The sequence below is a fragment of the Lycium barbarum genome, chromosome 5, assembly GCF_019175385.1.
Source record: "Lycium barbarum isolate Lr01 chromosome 5, ASM1917538v2, whole genome shotgun sequence".
Lineage (NCBI taxonomy): Eukaryota > Viridiplantae > Streptophyta > Magnoliopsida > Solanales > Solanaceae > Lycium > Lycium barbarum.
In genome coordinates this window covers 1,266,775-1,287,226 of record NC_083341.1, presented here as the reverse complement: position 1 = coordinate 1,287,226, position 20,452 = coordinate 1,266,775, and the positions used below count along the sequence as shown (strand labels likewise).

The 20,452-nt window shown below is 34.0% G+C and overlaps 1 protein-coding gene across 1 annotated transcript; it reads right to left on the bottom strand.

The window, feature by feature from the left end:
* Positions 1–1,972: 1,972 nt before the first annotated feature.
* LOC132640043 (F-box protein PP2-B10-like) lies at positions 1,973–5,962 on the bottom strand. Its single transcript, XM_060356462.1, has 3 exons — positions 5,579–5,962; positions 3,015–3,133; positions 1,973–2,810 (listed from the first exon to the last, which is right to left on the bottom strand). Exons 1-3 carry the CDS (start codon positions 5,855–5,857, stop codon positions 2,309–2,311), a joined length of 900 nt encoding a protein of 299 aa, XP_060212445.1. The 5' UTR covers positions 5,858–5,962; the 3' UTR covers positions 1,973–2,308.
* Between the last annotated feature and the right edge of the window lie 14,490 nt (positions 5,963–20,452).

Here is a 20,452-nt window from a genome sequence, read left to right as displayed (position 1 = left end):
ATCGGTTAATGGTTTATCGGTTAATCGATTATTGTTTCTTATCGGTTCGGTTATCGATTTAACCGTTAAGATTTCACACAAAAAAAAAATTCAAGAACTTCGGCTACTATTATAGTCAACCGCGTAAAGTTTGACCTGGTATCAAAAGAGGAAAATAAAGATAAATTTCTAAATCAACTAGTCGAAGAGAGATAAGTTCCTTAATCATCAACCATGTACACCATCACTAGAATTATCTAGTGTACAGGGAACTTGTAGTATTAAAAAAAGGACAATTTTCAGAAAAATATAGTACAAAAAGAGTAGAATCAAAATTTAGAATCCATTAAAAATAAAAAAAAGTAGCACTTTGAGTGGGAAAACAAAAAATAATCTCACATCAATACCATTGACATGTCCTGATGATTTGAGAAAACAAGAAAAATAGTTATGAAGTGGAAATCAAGTGAACCCTAAATCTAGTCAAGTGACTTAATATATAGAAGAGTAGAATTGTAAATAAATAAAGGATTATCGGGTTATTGGTTCACCCGTTAACAAAAATGGTCAAACCGTGATCCGACCCAATAAGCCAATAACCACAGGGCACTACCCGATACTCGAACCAGTAATCCATTAACCTTAATCATTAACCCGATAACCCAATAATCGGTTCGGATTATTGGTTTAACCGTTAATTTGCACAGCCCTAACGTGTAGGACTAGCATATGTATTTTGTTTAATATTGTCAACTTATATTATTTTTTTTGTTTAATATTGTCAAGTTATATTATTTATATTTTGAAACTTATTTGTATATAGTAAAATTTTGTGATTAAGTGGTGTTACTTAAGGGGACTATGCCTCTGCGTTCTGTACAATTACTAAATTACATATCATAAGCTTTGCTCGTTAACACTACTAAAAAATCACAATTTTTTCATTGAAATTTTTCACTAAAAAATGTCAAGTGACTATTTTTATAGACATTTTGATTGAATCACTGAGAAAATGAAAAATAGTAATATTTTCGCACGGAAAAATTAAAAAGTTTCTTAGCGTTTTTATGATTTCCGCCATGCGTCTTTCACGTGAGTTGATTCGATGCGAATGAAGTGCAGGAATGAGGAATCATGTCTTATGACACAAGTTCCCGCGGAATATCAGTAGGATTTCGGCTTTGCTTCATATATTACACGTATCCTTCTTTCTTCCCAATTTCCCATTTCCCATCCTCTTTTTCTTTGAGTTTCTGGCCACTTAAAGATACACGTATACAGCGAGTTACATTCTTGAAAATTGTACTATTTCTCATGCATCATTGTCGAGGTCATATACTCATATTACCATTTATATAAGACTATATATATGATGGAATTCTGCCTGCCAGGTGCCAACCAAACCAAAGATAAAAGAACATAAATACTATAGTTAGTATTACAACATAGACTGATGATGTAAAGGATGATGATGAGTTGAAGAGAAGGAAAACAGTGACTTCAGCTTGTTGGGTTTCAAATTTTGAGGTTGAAGATTGAGTTGGTGAGAAGAAAACGGTGGACGTGCTGGAAATAAGTTATGATTAAAAAAATAAAAATTGGTCAAATATGTTCTGTGACGTTTGTAATTTATTTTATATTTATCAAGGACATGATTTTAAATAAGAGGTTGTGAGAAACTCAAACTAGATTAGACAGGAGGTTGTGAGAGACATGAACTAGACTAGAAAGCTAGTAGGTGATAAGAGTGCTGTTTCACTAGGCAATTGTTGAAAATAAAAGTAAGGTCCGCTACTGTGCAATAACTCGCAAATCATACGGAAGAGATAACCCGTACTAGGCAAAGCTCCGTACGACTAGCTCGACCCGTTATCAAATAATACATCCATGCAAGCGGCCTTTTTGTTTTTCTTATGGGGCAAGACTTCATCCCTGCCTCAGTTACCTCTCAAAAATTCATTTAAAAAAAAAAAAAAAAAAAAGCAGCAACATGTAGGAGCAGATATCACCCACTTATTAAACAGCACGTGAGTTCCACAAAATTATTTCAACACAAATGACTATTGATAAAAAAGAAACAGGGGACACCATAACACCGATCACAACAATATATAAAATGCCTAAAGACACTATACAAGTACTTAGCTTTTTGCACCAATTTCTTGACCATGATGTGATCCATTTCTTGATAAACTTGGTGCAAATCTCTACTTTTGTGGGTCAAAATCTCCATGTGGGACACAATGGTTTTATGCCTTGTAGCTTTTAGCCCCTCAACAGGAAACTGGCTTAGCACAGACACCAAATGAACTTTCAGTATCAAAGTTCATTAGCCTTCCTTAGGCCTGATTTCTATCCCTTCAACAACTAAGCCACTTTTCCATTCACCTCCCTTCACCTCTGTCAAGGTCATCTCGAGTTCAACGTCTTGTCCTCTCTTCACGAAGAATTCTCCCAACTCGACTTCTATCCATCCGTCACTTCTCTGTTGTGGGTATCGTGCTTGTGCTTCGTTTTCTGAAGGCGGAGGATTAGCTTCCCGTCCAAGGATATTAGCTATCTGGTTGAAGAATCCCTCCCGCCGCGGAACGATTTGGTACATGTGCCTACGCGCTGCCTCCGGGTCCAAGAATACCGTCTGTGTGTTCCTTTCATGCCCCGAAATCCCTACTGCACCCTCTGCGCTTTGGTGATCAAATCCGTAGGTACTGGATTTCGTTGTGTACACAAAGTAGGCTGCGTAGTTGGTGTCCGGGGATAGCATAGAGGTGTTTATCTTTCCGGAAATGTCAAACCAGCAGACGTCAAGAAGCTCAGCAACCTCCGAGAACCTAGTCTCAAAAAAATTGCATTAGATCAACATTTATTTGACTGGCAAGACCACATTAGATGAACTTGAGAATGACATAATGACATCTTAAAAGGACCAAGATCTACTCTTTTTCGCACAAAAATTAATCCTTAGAACAAGAATGTGATTAAAAAATGGGAAGTCTTCGCTACCCCATAATAAAAGTTACTTATCAATTGATTACCTGGACTCAGGAAGGGAAGTCCATCTCCAATACCTAGGTGTGTCAGCCCAAACAATTGCAAGTGACCTTGCAGCTAACATGTAGCATTTCTTTCCACTGCGCTTCTCCAATGAAAAGCTCTGCATTTTCAAAATACCAAGTCAGAATTAAACTTAGCAAGTAACGAAAAAAAAAAAAACTAAGCCCAGCAATAGTCTCAACGTGCTGTGTCTCATTTTTTTTTTTTTTTTGATCAAGTAAAAGTAATGTGCTGTGTCACATGTAAACCAAAACTCAAAAGCGATAACATCAAAAGTGTAGCAGAAAAGATACAAAGTGATCCGGGTTTAATATCTACTTAAAGACTAATGGTAGATCACACTATCTACAAGTGGACCAACTGGTCCCTAATTAACTTTGATATCCAAAAGATAAGAGAGGCAAAAAGGGAGATAATGACCTAAATGGTACACGGGAAGGCTTTGACGTGTATCATAAAATGTCAACCACATTCTCAGAAGAACTTGAGAAATATGGTGAGCAGGCACAACTATATAAAGTTAATATTGCACTACAATAAGCATATAAAGCAACTTCCCATCTTTTACATAAAGGGTTGATATAAAGTTGGAACAATTGCAAAGACTGTCACTCTCACACATGGGACTTGTGAATACCCGAACTATATCAGTTTTCAAATCAAATTACCAAGAATTAGTACACACTTAAAGGTCTCTGCGATCGATGGACCAGTTCAATCTTTGAGAGATGATTCTAGGAATAATTCAAACCACATTTTAACCTTTTAGCATGTTTCACATCAGTATAATCCCCATAGTCAAATAAGTTTCTTTCCGTAATCTATGTTGCTCGAACTGTCCAAAATTGATGTCGGGACCTCCAAAAAGTAGTGCATTTTGGAGGATCTAACACTGGTACGACAACATTTTGGAGACAGCAAGCAACATAATTCGTAATAACCTCAGTCTGCATGGTAGTTTATATATCATTGAAATCATTTTTAACCTACTCTATTTGCTTGAGTGCCAAAAGCAAAATAATTTAAAAAAAAAAAAATCAGTCATCTAAGGAAATGAGACTATGATATCTTTCTTCACTAGGTCAATCCAAAACACATGAGCAAATAATTCTTATTGTTATTCAAAGAAAAAATTGTTTTGTAGGTGAAAAAAATAGTTTCACATTTTATTTCAAATCAAAACAAAACAAAATCAAGTCTCTCAATTAATGTGATATCTAACTATAATAGGCATTGTGTGTATTTTTCCCCACCATTTATTCTCAATTAATTGAATGTATTTCATTCCATAATATTCTAAAAAATCACATTTTTCAACAATTTCAGATTTAAAAAAAAATAAAAAATCACTTCATACAAAATCAAAACAAAAAACACAGATAATAATATCAAGTAACAGGATTTTTTTTAAAATCATATACTATCAAATACACCATGTCCTTTTTAGTCCGTCTGTCCCAAAAAGAATGTCTATCTTTCTATAATTAGAAATAACTTAATTTTAAAATTCCCCTCTCCGTCTCAAAATATTTATCTCCATACTTGTCCCTAAATATTTATCGTTTTATTTACTCAAAATAAAATTAAATAGTTTTTTTTCATTTTACCCATCATTAATAGAGTCAATGTCTATTGTAGAAAGGGAATATGATGAAATATGTTAAAAAGGATAAAATAGTCAAAATACTACCTTGTAAATGCCTTTTTAATGTGTGTATAAATGAAAAATGAAAAAAAAATTAAGACGGAACGAGTAATTCATAGCCCCACAAATTTCAAAATTTTCTTTCTTCCTTACACTCCATATCAAGTCAAACGGTGCTACATAAATTAAGAGACAAGAGTAATCATTTATACAGTAATTACCTTAGTGCCACCGTCAATTAAGAAAGGATGATCACATAGATAAAAATAAAATTCTTTTTTTGTGTGGCTATAAATCATTAAGGGTAAAAGAGTAATTTTGAAGTTAAATTATTTCTAATGATACATATTTTTGAGGTTATAATTATAAATCATCTCCTCAAAGATAAAACAGTAATTTTAAAATAGTGGGGGTTATAAATCACATCATCAACGGTAAAAAGAAGGTAATTTTAAAATCAAATTGTTTCTAATAATAAAAACGTGATTAAAAAGAAAACGATGCCACATAAATTGGAGCAGAGTTATATGGGATAATTACCCTAGGGTCGTTTGGTAGATAGTTAAAATTATCCCAAAATTATAATTTCGGGACTAATTTATTCCATCTATTGGGATTACAAATATCAGTATAAATAGGATAAGAAGGTATAAGCTGAATATTTTAGCACTAATTTTTGTACCATATTTGATACAAGGTATAAATTTATTCATATAGAATAAAATAAAGTTCTTTCTTTATAGGACTATAAATCATTTCATTAAGGGTAAAATAGTAATTTAATGTTTGTATGTGACCATAAATCATATCATTAATTATAAAAATTTAATTTTAAAATCAAATTGTTTAAAAAGAAAAGGGTAACACATAAATTGGAGCAGAGTTATGTGGGATGATTACCTTAGTACCGCCATCAATTAAGAGAGGATGATCACATAGATAAAAATAAAGCTCTTTCTTTGAACCGAAAGAGCTAACCGAATCCGGTCTAGGATAATCCGGTGGTAAAAACCGGTCCCAAACGGCGTCGCTTTCACTAGCAGAACGGAATATCGTGGCTACAACAGTTAACCGACACGTGTCCCTCGGACTTGTTAATGATAATACGTTCGATATACAACCTTCCGGTAACTGGTAAATATCGCCAACGGTGAAGGTATGTCGGTTTTCCACCGCCATTGTGGTGTACGTGAATGTACCTGATTATTTCTCTCTCGATCTATTTTGTATGAGGAAAAATTGTTTTAGAAAGTACGCAGTATTTTCGTGATGTGAATGTGTTAAAAAAGGGGACAAAGCAAGCTATTTATAGAGATGCGTGGTTGAGATTTTTTTTAATTTTATTTTTTAAAAATAAAAATAAATTACTCAGTCCGCTCTCATTATGTGTCACTTTTCGGCTTTCGAGAGTCAAATAAGTTTTTCGTCGACCGCAATTGTCACTTATAGTGTTTTCTTACTAATTTTTAAATGGGTAAATTTTGTTTTTAAAAACTTAAAAATTATATGTTCGAATTTCACGTTTAAAATTTAAAAAATTTGATTCTCGAAATCTAAATTTTGTTACATAGATTGAGACAAAGGGATGTTTATATTGTTAAACCTTTGTATAACATCTTTTCGAATATTTTTTGATTGTTATCGTGAAATGTAATTATGAAGAACATATAATATAATATCATACGAAAAATGGTTTTTATAAGGAAAACTTAATTGTTATAGTGAAATATTATTGTGAAAGATCTATTGACAGAGAAATGTTTGATCGTGTAAATATTATTTTATTAAAAACTATTAATATATTAATGTCGCTAGAACAACCTGGATGTATAAAGTGGGTGAAGTGTCTTTTATTCGTACGCGGTTTCCTTGCTAGGTGTCTGATGTGGTCGACGACATTTTTTAAGTAAAAACTAATATTTATTTTTTTGTGAAAAAAAAATCATATAAAAAAAGAATGGATGAAATTTATTCCACCACGTAATATATTGAACAAAAATATTAAATGCAAAACTTTCATCATGGTATCATAAAAAATTATGGTGGCGATGGATAAGATTTTTTCACTTTTAATTAGAAATTTCAGATTCAAACTCTTTTTTAGATTCGATCTTTAAAAATGAAAAAATCGTGTTGGAAAACACTTTTTTCTTACTAACACCGCATATGGGATAAGAAAAAAAGGGGACCATTGTTGAACCTTAACCATTAAGATAATGCTTTGGGCCACAACATGCAAATCCCCTTTTTAGTTCTTTCGCTTTTCTTTCTCATCTTAAAATTTTCGTTTTTTTATTATAATAGAAAATAAATTAAGAATCAGAATATAAGAAAAGTCAACCTTTTTGAAGAAAGAGAATTTAAGTTACTATAAATTTAAATAGCTTTTTGCAAAAGAAAGAAGAAGTCACTACTCACTAGGGGTATTTGTTCTAGAGTTTCCAAGTCAATATTCAAAAAAGAATATTTATAGTAGTATTGTTCCAGAGTTTTCAACTCAATATTAAAAACATATATTCATAAAAAAATGGAGGATTTGTGACCAAGAGCCCGTTTGGATTAGCTTATAAGTTGTTTTAAGTTTTTTAAGTGTTTGACTGACCAGTTTAAAATCATTTTGTGCTTAAAATAAGCTCAAAAAAATAATTGACTCATTTGACTTAGCTTATCTAAAACAGCTTATAAGTTGAAAACTCAAAAAAAAAGTTAGACTACCCCAACTTATTTTTTTAAAGGGAAATAACCTAATAATACTAGTTAAGACTCTATATTAAAAAAATATAGGGATACTTTTCCTTATTTACAAAATATAACAATAAATTTACAAAATATACCAGATTTGAAAAATTAAAAGGGTTGCACTTCCTCATTCTCCTTCACGCACAAATCTGGAAAAATTAAAATGCAACCCTTCCCTTCCCCATTCTCCTTCACCCCATATTTCTTCATCTCAACAGCGACTCTTCTTCCCCACCAATTACCTCGCCGCTGACGGTGCAACTCCGACGCAAAGTTTAGTATCTAACGTCGTTTCAACTTTAAATTCGTGAATATTAGGTCTTCAATTCTATACTTGTTCACTTTAGAAGTTGGAAATAAGTTACCTTCGGTATTTTAGTGAACAAGAATAGAATAGCAGATCTAAAGAACTGATTTTCACCAAATTTGAAGTTTGAAAAAGTTGGAAAGTGATTGCTTGTTAACTGATAAAAAAGAAAAAAGAGCGGCACATTGAAAGCCTACTCCTCTTTGGTTGTTGGTCTTGTAATTTCAATATTCTATGTTGTTGTAGTTGATTTTTGGATGTATATTGTATGAAAGTTGTATACAATGTTGTTGTAGTTGTATTAAATTTTCAAACCTTAATATGAACTTTACACAAATTTTATATAGTTATATATATATTTCATACCGTTTTTATACAGTTTTCATACATGAAAAATGTGATACAATTTCTATACACAAAATTTTGAGCAAAGCCTTCAGCGAGATATACATATTTCATACAGTATTCATACACAAAATATTGAGCGAAATTTTTAAGCCTTGAGTGAGATATACACATCTCATACAGTTTTCATACATAATTTTTTGAGCGAATTTTTCAAGCTTTGAGCGAAATTTTTTGTATATGTTTTGTAAGAAATCTATTGTTATGTTTTGTAAACTAAAAAATATCGTCATATTTTGTAAATATACTCTATTCTTATGTATATATACGTCATTCTCCTTTTTTTTTTTTAATTTATAAGCTGTAAACCAAGCCAAAAGCTGATACGCAATTGTCGGATGTATTATAAATTACTTGTATGCTAGACACGTCATGTCATAACCTTTAGAACAACACAATAATTAAACAACTAAGTTAAAAATGAAAGGAAAATATTCATCGATCCAATTTAAAGTACTTGTTGGGTAAAAATTAATCAACTGAAAGAAAATTACCAACGTCCGAGACGAAGGTAATTTTTTTTGAGTAATAAGGATACTTATATATTATTAAGCATCTAGATTATTACAAGACATAGCATTGCTGTGTGGAGCAATTTCAGTTCTTAGGGTGACCCGTTTTTCTTTTATTTGCTGATTCGTCTCAATGAAATTTTTCATGTTGCACTAAGTTACTTACAGATGTATGCATGCGGTCCGTTAGCAGTGGCGAAACTAAAATTTTCACAGGTTCAAAATATTAAAAAATAAAGAAAAATCTACATGATGTAGCTAACATTAGACCTTATTTTTATCTAGTAGCTATACTTTAATTAATTTACACCTCATAGCTAAAAGGTGTATATCAATTACACTCCATAACTAAAACATACAAAATAAATTAAAATAAAAAAGCAACCCTTGTATCTACATTTTTCTCTCTCCTTCCTCCCTTCTCCCTCTCTTCTACTCCCTCTTCCATGAAAAATCAGCAGTTAAATCCAGTGGCGGATCCAGGATTTTCATTCAGGGGGTTCGGAAAAAACAATAAAAGCTAAATATAAAAAATAATGTTGTCAATGGGAATTGAACCTAGGACACTAGAGACAATCTTGAACACCCTGAACCGCTTGAGCTAACCTTTTGTATTTGTTCAGGGTGTTCAAAAGTTAATATATCTACATAAACACAGAAAATTTACCCTATATATACACTATAATTTTTTACCGAGGGTGTTCGGGTCGGGCCCCTTTAAATCCGCCCCTGGTTAAACCTGAAGTAACGGCTGAACCGGAAACGTCGTCGTTGAAGAACAAGGTTTTGGAGGTTGGTTGGAAGAGAAAAACACGTCTATGGACCTAAATATTCTATAAGATCCTTCAAAAACCCTATCATATCTCAACCACCAAATCCATAACTTTTAGTCTACTATAAAAACAGTCAAAGCTTAAGCACGTAGAGAGACAGAGAATAAAAAACTGAATATTCTTTAAGATCCTTCAAAACCCTTTATCATGACGATGACGGCGGTCAGATCTGTGTATTCATCAGATTTGACTGACGGTGGCTTTTCTGGTCAGATTTTGATGTCGAATTTAAAAAATCGTGCAACGAAGTAAATAAGAAAATCAATGAACACACAGATTTGAGTGTATACATATAGTGTATACAGTATTTTATCGCATGTATTTCGAAAGAGATCTTTTTATATACAAAATGAATACGGTAAATTTGAAGTGTATACAACTGAATACAGTGAATTTTATTTTTTGTATTCAGTATTCGTTAATTTTTTTGGGAAAATTTAATTCAGTTGTGCAAGCTGAATACAATTTTTTTTGTATTTATGTTGTTTGAATACCACTAATTTTCAAATACAATAAAGTGAATACAATGTAAAAGTAGTTATAAATGAATACAACTGAGTTGAATACAATTGACCTGAATACAACTGAGTTGAATACATATGACTTGAATACAGTGAAAATAATTTTTGATTTTTTTTTAATTCATGAATATAGCTAGGCCGTTTTATGAATACAGCGAACCATTTTTTGAATACAACGCGGAAACTGTAACTACGCAATGTAAATATTGAAACTGTAGCTATGACAAATTTTAAACCCCCAAAGTATAGTCATTTATGTAAAATTCCCAAAAATAAACATACGAAAAGCCAAAGGAGGTTCAACATCCATTATATATGTCACACCCTAATCTTACTAGGGTGTGATGGGCACCCGACCCTTACCTAGGGCCGAGCGAACCCGCTGACTCTTACTACACACATAACCGCTTTGGACTCTTTAAATCAAATAAGAATGAAATACATAATAAGGGCTTGCAGAATCATTTTTTTTCATCGTTCTCAAGGCAAGTAAATCTGTAACATAATACATAATGTCACATCGGCTGGTGGAGCCGCTTACAAGGCTGACATTCTATACCCACGACTCTGTCTGCAAAGTCTCTAACATCAATCAGAAATCATAACACATATACTCAGACTCGGCATCACTCCGGAAGGAAATGGAGCTCGCCAATCCCACCGGGACATCTTCTAGCAAAGTCTTCTACTCATCTGGGTGTACCTGCGTGACATGAAACGCAGCCCCCGAAGAAAGGGGGTCAGTACGGAATATGTACTGAGCATGTAAGACATGAAATACAGTAAAGAGGATCATAACTGAAACGGAGATTTACCAAAAACAAATGTGACTTTTAAAAACATCAATGTACTTGCCTTTTGAAAAGAAAATCATGTATGTCAACATCATATATCATATATACATATAACGTGCCCCGGCCCTCTAGTGAGGGACGCGGTGAATAAAAATCATGTATGTCAATATCATATATCATATATGCGTAACGTGTCCCGGCCCTCAAATGCGGGACTCGGTGAATGGAGTCATCATATGCCGTCCTGGCCGCCATCCCCGTATCATCATATCATCATATACATATACATATAACGTGTCCCGGCCCGCAAGTGAGGGACTCGGTGAACAATGCAGTGGAGTATGCACGAGAACGTGTCCTGGCCCGGGACTCAGTGAAAGACATATTGAGGCGTGCACGAGCAGAATAGTGAGAAATTATATGCATATAAAATAAGTTTTAAGACTTGATGGATAGGTACATAAATCGACACTTGAGGATCATAAACACGTTTCAAGTCAATCCGAGTTAGTATGAGAAAGTTATGAACATTTTAGTACAGAAAACTCTACGAACGTTTCAGAAGCTATCTTTGAAAAATCAAAGCAATAGTCATATCAAGTACCTTTCAAATATCGCTATGGATCAAATCAAAATAGAACTTTTGGAACTACACACATGTATCAAGACATAGCAAAACAGTTTTCGGAAGTCAAGAACATTAGCCATCCTACTGGCTCTAAGAATAGGAGTTTCTTTGAAATCATACATATACTTTGTCCGTTTGTTTCACAAGGATCATGCCAAAAGAAAGAAAGAGTAAACCTTACATACCTGGAAAATGATTCTCGACTTTCAACTTACTTCCCGTCTTGCAACTCGCGTAAGAATTATTCGTAGCCTCGTACTCTACATATGGAATCATTCATAATATCATTAGGATCATCGTCGTCCGTTCGTCTCGAAACTTTAATTAAAACCCTTTTAAATTCTGCCGAAATTCGGGCAGCATTTCCCCTGTTTATATGCCTAGCCCGAAATTCCAATTCAACAACCAACAACATCAACAACAATACCAATAGTATTAACATCATTTCCAATACCGACGTATGCCATAAAACAGCTCGCGCACTGTTTTCTAAATTTCTCAACCAACCAAATTTGCGATATAACTATTTAATAATTTTATTTCCGTAAAGAAGCTGAAATTAATACCAATAACATTAATAACAACATCCTCCACATTTTACAAGTTAAATACATTTATTATCATCCAAAATTTTCTTCATGTTTTATTCCATAATTCACAACACCAACAAATGAATTTATCAGGCTATTCTCTCCGTGCTAATCCGTCGAAACTCTAAATAAACTCGTTAACAATGAAAAGGAACCTTTTTCATACCTTAAGCATGCAGCCACCACGTTATCACTCTTCTCCTTGGTTGATTTTTAGCTCAAATTGAAGACAACGCAGCGAACAACACTTTTCCCTTCATGGGCTTTGAGATTCGGGGCTCAGATTTCGATCAAAATTGATTTTTCTTCTCCAAGACTCTTTTTCTCTCTCTCCCCAGATTTTTCTGGGCGTTCCTGGTCTTAAAATGAGGAGGAAGGCCGAAATTTGCACTTATAAAGACATGGGTAATGGGCCTAACCCGGTTAGGCTCGGATTGGGCCTAGCCCACTGACCTTTCTGCCTTAAAACGTCCATATCCCCTTATTCCGACGTAACCTGTGGACCCACGACCTATGGTTGGAAAGCTAATTCAATTATCTACAACTTCTATTTCTTGGTATTTTTCCAAATTCCAAACTTATAATACCGTTTTTGCCCCTCGAATTCAGATCACCCGAAAACGTTACTTAAAAATATTTGTTTGGAGGACTTCCACTTTGATTCGGCTCAAGGGTCCTTCTTGAGTTGTGTTCAAATTCACATATGTGATTCATATAACTTGTCATGTGTCCTAAAAAAATCTCGACGTGTGGGCCCCACCTCAGCTTATGAATAATCCGACGTACAAAAGTACGAAATACAACATTATCAACGTGAGTTTAAATTATGTGGCAACAACATGATTGTCAATTTTGAGGAAGCGCGTGTCACGCTCATGCTCTGAAAATGCGGGGTATAACAATATATACATAAAAAATAATTTTAACCATGTATAAATAGTGTTTTTTTCTGCCGAAGGAGGTTCGAACCCCCTCAGCCCTATGTGTTTTCGTCCTTGTCTGGCAAGTTCAATGGCAACGAGAAGGGGATTCATTAGCTTGTTATTTAGAGATGAGGGTTAAAAACACACCCCAACTATCACTTTTTTTTTAGTTTCATACTTAAATATCAGAAGGTTAAGAAAACTATTAAACTACCATTATCTAGTTTGCAAAACACACCTCAAATTATTCTTGAATGGCATGTGATCTACACTGCCCATTTTATATAAAAACGTTACCAAGTGTTGTCCACGTGGATAAATAATGTCACAATGGCACCTATATGAAAATTAAAAAAAAAAAACTATTTGTTTTAAAAAACAAACTGAAAAAGAATGATTTTGTAAAAAAAATATCAAAATTTATAGAAAATAAAAAAATGGTTTAAAAAATGTAAAAGTTTTTTTTTAAAAAAATAAATAAGAAAACTGATTGTTTAGTTTTCACATTTTAAAAAAAAAAATCAACTTTTCCATTTTTTAAATCTTTTTTTTTTTGATTTTCTAAATTGTTTTTTAAAAACATTTTTTTTAAAATTCATATTTTTTTATTTTTAAAATTCTAATAAAAATAATGCAGTTTTTTAAAAAAAAATACAGTTTTTTATAAAAAAATATTATTTTTTAATTTCCATGTATATGCTATCATAGCATTACTTACGTCATGTGGACAATTTTTTTGAGAAAATTTCAGCTTCACTTGTCTTTTGGAGAGTGAGTTCACACATTTAGTTCAGGTATATTTTGCAAGCTAGATAGTTATAGTTTAAGTAGTTTTCTCAACCTTATGATAGTTCAGGTATGAAACTAAAAAAAAAAAGTAATAGTTGGGTGTGTTTTTTACCCTTATCTCTATTTAGTACGAATTGGTAAAATGACAGAATTCATAAAGATACGCACCTCATATTTCCATCGATCAAGCCAAAATCAATACATGACACATGTCTTAACATACACCATTAACACTAAACCATACTAGGTGATTACGCATTTTCATTTTAACTTATGACTTAACCATGTTAATTTGAAATAAACACTGAACTCAAGTAAATTTTTACCTTTAATGCCATAAAAGTTGATATACTGATAATAAATTCAAAAGAAAAAGTAATACCATATTTCACAGTTCTTCCTCTCATTTTGTAAAGATTTCACTGGAAAAATATGTGATTTGCTCAGATTATAATATTACGCCCTCTGTCTCATAATACTCGTCATGTTTTGCTTCTCAAAAATCAAATTACATAAACTTTGACCAATACCTTAAGATGTTATTTTTTTCATCATATTATTATCAGAAAAATTATAAATTATAAAACTTTTTCGGTTCCTCCTCACTTTGTAAAGAATTCACTGGAAAATTATGAATGTGATTTGCTCAGCATAACAATACTCTCTCTATCCCAAATTATTCGTCACATTTCGCTTCTCGAGAGTTATATTACATGAACTTTGAATAATATTTTAAGATGTATTTTTTCTCGACCTCTCTTATTATTAATTCTCTCTCTAATTTTTTTCTCTCTGGCCTCTTTCTAACTCTATGATGCCTACCACTGACCCAAAGTATAGGCAACCGCCTGACCCACCAAACTTGACCAATGAGAGCATTACAAACCAAGCTAATCAACACCAACCCATACCATTAACGGCTATTTTGTCTGCTACACCAGAAATCACCCCTCTTCTCTCACCCATTCTCGCCGGAAACAACCAAATTTCCAGCGAGCATTCAACCAACCAAACACCCAACAACACCAATCAACCAAATCCTCCTCCAAAAAAAGATAATTTCATCCCTCCACCAAAAATCTCCTCAAATTTTGACAAACACCAAAAGAACAATGATGATAAACCCATTTCAAATCTCAACCCACCTACCCGCATGCAACCAACCCACAACCAAAATCAAACCAAAACACCATCTCAGGCAGCGGAAGGGAATCAAAAATTTGTGCAAAATGGAAAATTTATGGGGGAAGGTCAAAGAAATAATGACCCACTGAAGAACAAAAGGAATGAACAACAAATAGTATCGAAACCAACCTTCGCGGCGATGGTTCAAACGCAATTATCATCCAGCAAAAATGATGAACCGGTGGTGGAAATACTACATGGTACACATTTAGGCAAACCAGCAGTTTTTTTCAATGCTCAGGATTACTTCGTCAACCTAGCTAAGGAGTGTAGATTCACCATTATAGGGAAATTTTACCGAGGGAAACCAACAATGGACGAAATCAGGAAGATTTTCGTCAGCAAATTTCAATTATCAAGTATTGTTACAATTTCATATTTCGATCCGAATCATGTTTATTTGGATTTTAAAAATGAGGTGGATTATAATCATGTTTTTACTAAAGAATACATTGATATTGGAGATGCACCTATGAAAATCCTTAAATGGACTGCAGATTTTAAACCACAGGAAGAAACGTCCATTGTTCCAGTTTGGATTTTAATACATCAATTACCTTGGCATCTTTTCAAATGGAAAATTGTGTCTAGGTTGGTTAGTGATATTGGGAATGTTGTAGCTCCTGATCAAGCCACCTTTTCTAAAACTAGAGGCAATGTTGCTAAGGTTAAAGTGGAAATTGACTTATTGAAACCTAGACTTGACCAAATCTGGTTGGGCTTCAAAAGGTTGGATGGTACTGACGATGGCAGATGGCTCGATATAGAATATGATAAGGTCCCTAGTTATTGCCTATATTGTAAAATGCAAGGACATTTTCAAAGTCAATGCAGAACTAAGGCAAGAGATGACAGAATCAAGTGTCAAAGGGAGGAACAAACTAAGAAGGATGCTGAAAAGAAAAGGGAGGAAGAATTTCAATCTGTTCCTAGGAAAAAGAGTGCTAAAGTGAAGATGATCAATGACAAAGTTCAACAGGATAATGTCAATATTAATTATGGAGAAGAGAAGGTTAACAGTGAAGGGCTACAACAAGTAGAAGCTAATCAAGAATTGGCTGAGCTTAACAAAACAGTTGAGACAAGGCAAGGAAACAGAATTAGTAAGGGATTCGCTATCTATGAACCTGAGGAAAATACATATGCTGCTGAAAAGAATAAACTTCCTGAGGTTTATGGGAAAGGAAAAGGGAGAGCTGAAGAAATCAATCATGGTAATTATATGACTCAAAGTGATCATCAAATTACTAATCAAGTCAATGAAAAGAAAAAGAGGAAGAATAACAGAAGAAAACACACTGGTGCTACTGATGATCAAGGAAGCAAGCTATTCTACAAACAAAGTACTAATACAGAGAAAGGGCAAACCAGTGGCTTAAAGAAAGGTCCTACTATCAACAATAAGGCTCAAGACAAGAACATTTCCACCCAACAGCCCAATACCGACACCAAAACAACAAACCAGAAGGATACTAATCTCAATAGTAAAGCACAGGATAGGAACCAAATCACCACACAGTCCAAAACAAGTGTCAAAATTTTGAACAAACAAAGTGATAACCAATTAGATAACAACAAAAAAGAAGTTACCAAACAGGATGACAACTACACACAACAGGAGACTTACCCTATTGATCCTGGAGATGCTCAGCATAACTATCTCAAACTCATCAGTGGGACTAGTCTTGAAGAAGACCAAGAAAGTGATGAAATATTTATCAGTAAACAAGGACATCAATCTGAATCATCTTCTGAGGAAGAAGAAAAGGATGAAGAGGATAGTTCTGAAGATCAAGATTATGAAGAGGAAATGAGCACTGAAGTCAGTGATGACTATGTTAGTGTTGACAGTGAAAGTTTTAATGGTGAAGACCTTTCAGACAATCATGACAATATGAATCTTTCTAGTGATGAACATGTCGATATCTTAACCGGATCCTTTTGCTCTCAAGCATTGGTTGATGTAGATGTTACTTCAGAATTTGCCAAGATTATAGACAAAAATCATCTTTCTCCTAGGGGCAGAGGAAGAGGCAGAAACAACAATAGAGGTGGAAGACAAAATGCTAGAGGAAGAGGTGGCAGGATCACCACACAACAGCCTGTGTACAACACACAGGAGATGAATCTCTCCAGTTAGTTTATAATGTTTAAGTCCTTATTTTGGAATATCAGAAGCATCAACTCCAATGGTGCTTTTGACAGACTTAAACAAATCATCAGGCTTCAACATCCACCTTTCATAGCTATTAGTGAGCCTTTCCATAAGGCTGACCAAATAGACAAATTCAAGAGATTATTGGGATTCACCAATGCATATGCCAACTGTAATAGTCAAATATGGCTATTTTGGAATGATATATTAGATTGTAGTGTGGTAGAAGAAACTGACCAACAAGTTACTTGCAAAATCAATTGGATGGGCAACAATTTGATTATCACCTCAGTATATGCCAAATGTGAAGCTGTTCTTAGAGAAGATTTATGGGATAGCTTGAGAGATGTTGCTGCAAATTATAACTTACCTTGGTATATTGTTGGGGATTTTAATTGTATTACTGATCCTGCTGAGAAACAAGGTGGTACTCCTCATAGAATGTCCAAAAGTCTTTCTTTCCTGCAATGCATCATGGAATGTGATCTGGTGGATCCAGGATACTCTGGATCCAATTTCACCTGGTGTAATGGATGGTCTCCGGATAAAAGAGTTTGGCAGAGATTGGATAGAGTTCTAGTTAATCATGAATGGATGAACTTATTTGATTCGACCTCGGTTGATCACCTAATAAGGACAGGGTCTGATCATTCTCCTCTCCTAACTATTGCCAACACAAATCAGAGAAATCATACTAAATATTTCAGATTCCTAGATTTATGGACCGAGGAGGAGAATTTCTATAAGACTGTGGAAAATGCTTGGAATATTGAAGTTCAGGGATCAGCTATGTGGAAATTCCACCTAAAGCTGAAAAATACTTGCAAGAAACTGTCTGAATGGTCTAGAAACTCCGTGGGGAATATTTTTGACCAGGTTACTGATTTGGAAAAGAATGTGGTTGACATTGAAAGCAGGATCCTCATTGACAATTCTGAGAGTAATAGAGCTACTCTGAATTATACTAATGCTCTTCTTGTCAAAGCTTACAAAAAACAGGAAGCCTACTGGAAACAAAAATCAGGAATCCAATGGTTTGTGGAAGGAGAAGTCAACTCCAAATTCTTCCACTCTATTGTCAAAAGCAGGAAAAAGAGACTATCGCTAAATAAGATGAGGAAAGAGGATGGAAGTTGGATTGAAGGCGATGAAGAAATTGCTAATGAAGCTGTATCATTTTTTTCAAATCAATTCTCCAAAGAGAATTCTACTACTGACGTTTCTAGTCTTAATTGCATTCCTAAAGTACTAAATGACTATGATAATGAACGTCTCACTGCCAATCCAACTATGGATGAACTGAAAGATGTGGTTTATTCCATGAGTTCCCACAGTGCTCCTGGCCCTGATGGGATCTCAGGGAAATTCTATCATAGTTGTTGGGAAATCATAAAAGATGATTTGCTACTAATGGTTCTTGATTTTTTTGCAGGTAATCAGATTCCAAAGGCCCTCACTCATACTTGTCTAATACTTCCAAAAGTAGACAATCCTCAGACTTTTACTGAACTAAGACCTATTAGTCTTAGTAATTTCTCAGTCAAGATCCTTTCAAAATTAGTTAATCAAAGACTCAGTTGCCTCATGCACAAGCTGGTCTCACCTAATCAAACAGGCTTCATCAAAGGCAGATCAATCACTGACAATATCATGTTAACCCAAGAGATGGTTCATAACATCAACAGAACCTCTTCACATGGCAATGTGGTGCTTAAACTGGACATGACTAAAGCATATGACAGGGTTTCCTGGGATTATCTTTGTAGAATACTTAGACAATTTGGGTTCTCTGAGAGATGGATTGACAGTGTTTGGAGACTCATCACTAATGTCTGGTATTCTGTCAATATTAATGGCACTAGACATGGTTTTTTCAACTCCACTAGAAGCATCAAACAGGGAGATCCTCTTTCCCCCTCTCTCTTTATTATAGGAGCTGAATTGTTTTCTAAAATGATGGACTCTTTAACTCAATCAAATTTTATTCCATTTTCCATGGATAAGAATGGCCCTAATATCTCTCATTTATGCTATGCAGATGATACTATTTTATTCTCATCATGTGATCCCCAATCTCTAGAGTTGCTGATGAATAAATTGGGGAAATATGAAGAGGTTTCTGGACAACTTATCAACAAGAGAAAATCTGGATTCTATGTCACTTTTAAAGAAGATGACCCCAGGATAAATATTATTAAAGGGATCACTGGTTTTAATCATTGCCAGTTCCCTATGATCTATCTCGGATGCCCCATTTATGTTGGGAGGAAAAAAATTGTTTATTTCAATACTATGGTGACAAAAGTTGCTAAAAGGCTACAAGGATGGCAAGGAAAACTTCTTTCTTATGGAGGAAAGGCAGTCCTTATTAAATCAGTGCTCATGGCTCTTCCTCTACATTTATTATCTGCTGTATATCCTCCCAAGACTGTTTTGGAACAGATAGAGATGATCATTGCCAATTTTTTTTGGGGAATGGATGGAGACAGAAAAAAAAAACATTGGTGCTCTTGGAAGGACTTATGTTTCCCAATCAGTGAAGGAGGTGCAGGTTTCAGATCCCTTAGGGATATCTGTAATACTTTCTCAGCAAAATTGTGGTGGAGATTCAGGACTCAAGATACTATCTTAAAATCATTTCTTGAGGCCAAATACTGTAAAAGATATCACCATGTTGCTAAGAAATGGGCTTATGGACAATCTCACATATGGAAGAGGCTCATGGATAGCAAAAAAGTGGTGGAACCCTCTGATAAGTTGGTATTTTACCAACTTGTCTCTTCTTTAATCTTATATTTTTGCTATGTTTGCTTGAGAAAATAGTGCATTTAATATCATTTACATCTATTTTACAGGTTTTATATGATTTATAAGTGATCGGAAGAAACCAAGTGAAAATAAAGTCAAAAAGAGGTCAAATTGGACAGATTTGCAAAACTGTCAAAACTGGACAGTTTTGCAAATATGGGACAGATTCGCAAAAAACGGGCAGAACTGCAAAAACGAAAATCTGGGGCATATTTTGTCATTTTTTGGACTTGGAAAAATTGGGAAACATAAAAGGAAGACTAGGGGGCAAAAACATATCATCTTTGGCACAACACACAAGTTCTTGGAGGCTAGGGTTCATCACCAACACCTTGGAAGAGAAGATTTGGAAGCACCCAATGAGAAATTCTTTACCCATTTCTTCTACTCTTGCTTTGTATTGAATATTTATGTGTGTAGTATTTCATTTCAATACTTGAACCTTGTTTATGGAAGTATATATTGTTTAAGTTTGGATTGAATCTCTTGTTTTGTTTATGTGTTGAATGATTTTATTCCTAATGAAGTGAGTTATTGTTTCTTTAATTAATTTCATTTTGAATGATTCTTAAGGGAGTAGCTAAC

What these genes read in the sequence shown, in the direction of transcription:
- LOC132640043 (XM_060356462.1), bottom strand. Translation starts at nt 5,857, where the DNA reads ATGGCGGTGGAAAACCGACATACCTTCACCGTTGGCGATATTTACCAG. An exon ending in TAATTGATGGCGGTACTAAG is followed by an intron (nt 3,134 to 5,578) that starts GTAATCATCCCA and finishes TTGAAAATGCAG; the next exon opens with AGCTTTTCATTGGAGAAGCG. An exon ending in ACTTCCCTTCCTGAGTCCAG is followed by an intron (nt 2,811 to 3,014) that starts GTAATCAATTGA and finishes TTTTGAGACTAG; the next exon opens with GTTCTCGGAGGTTGCTGAGC.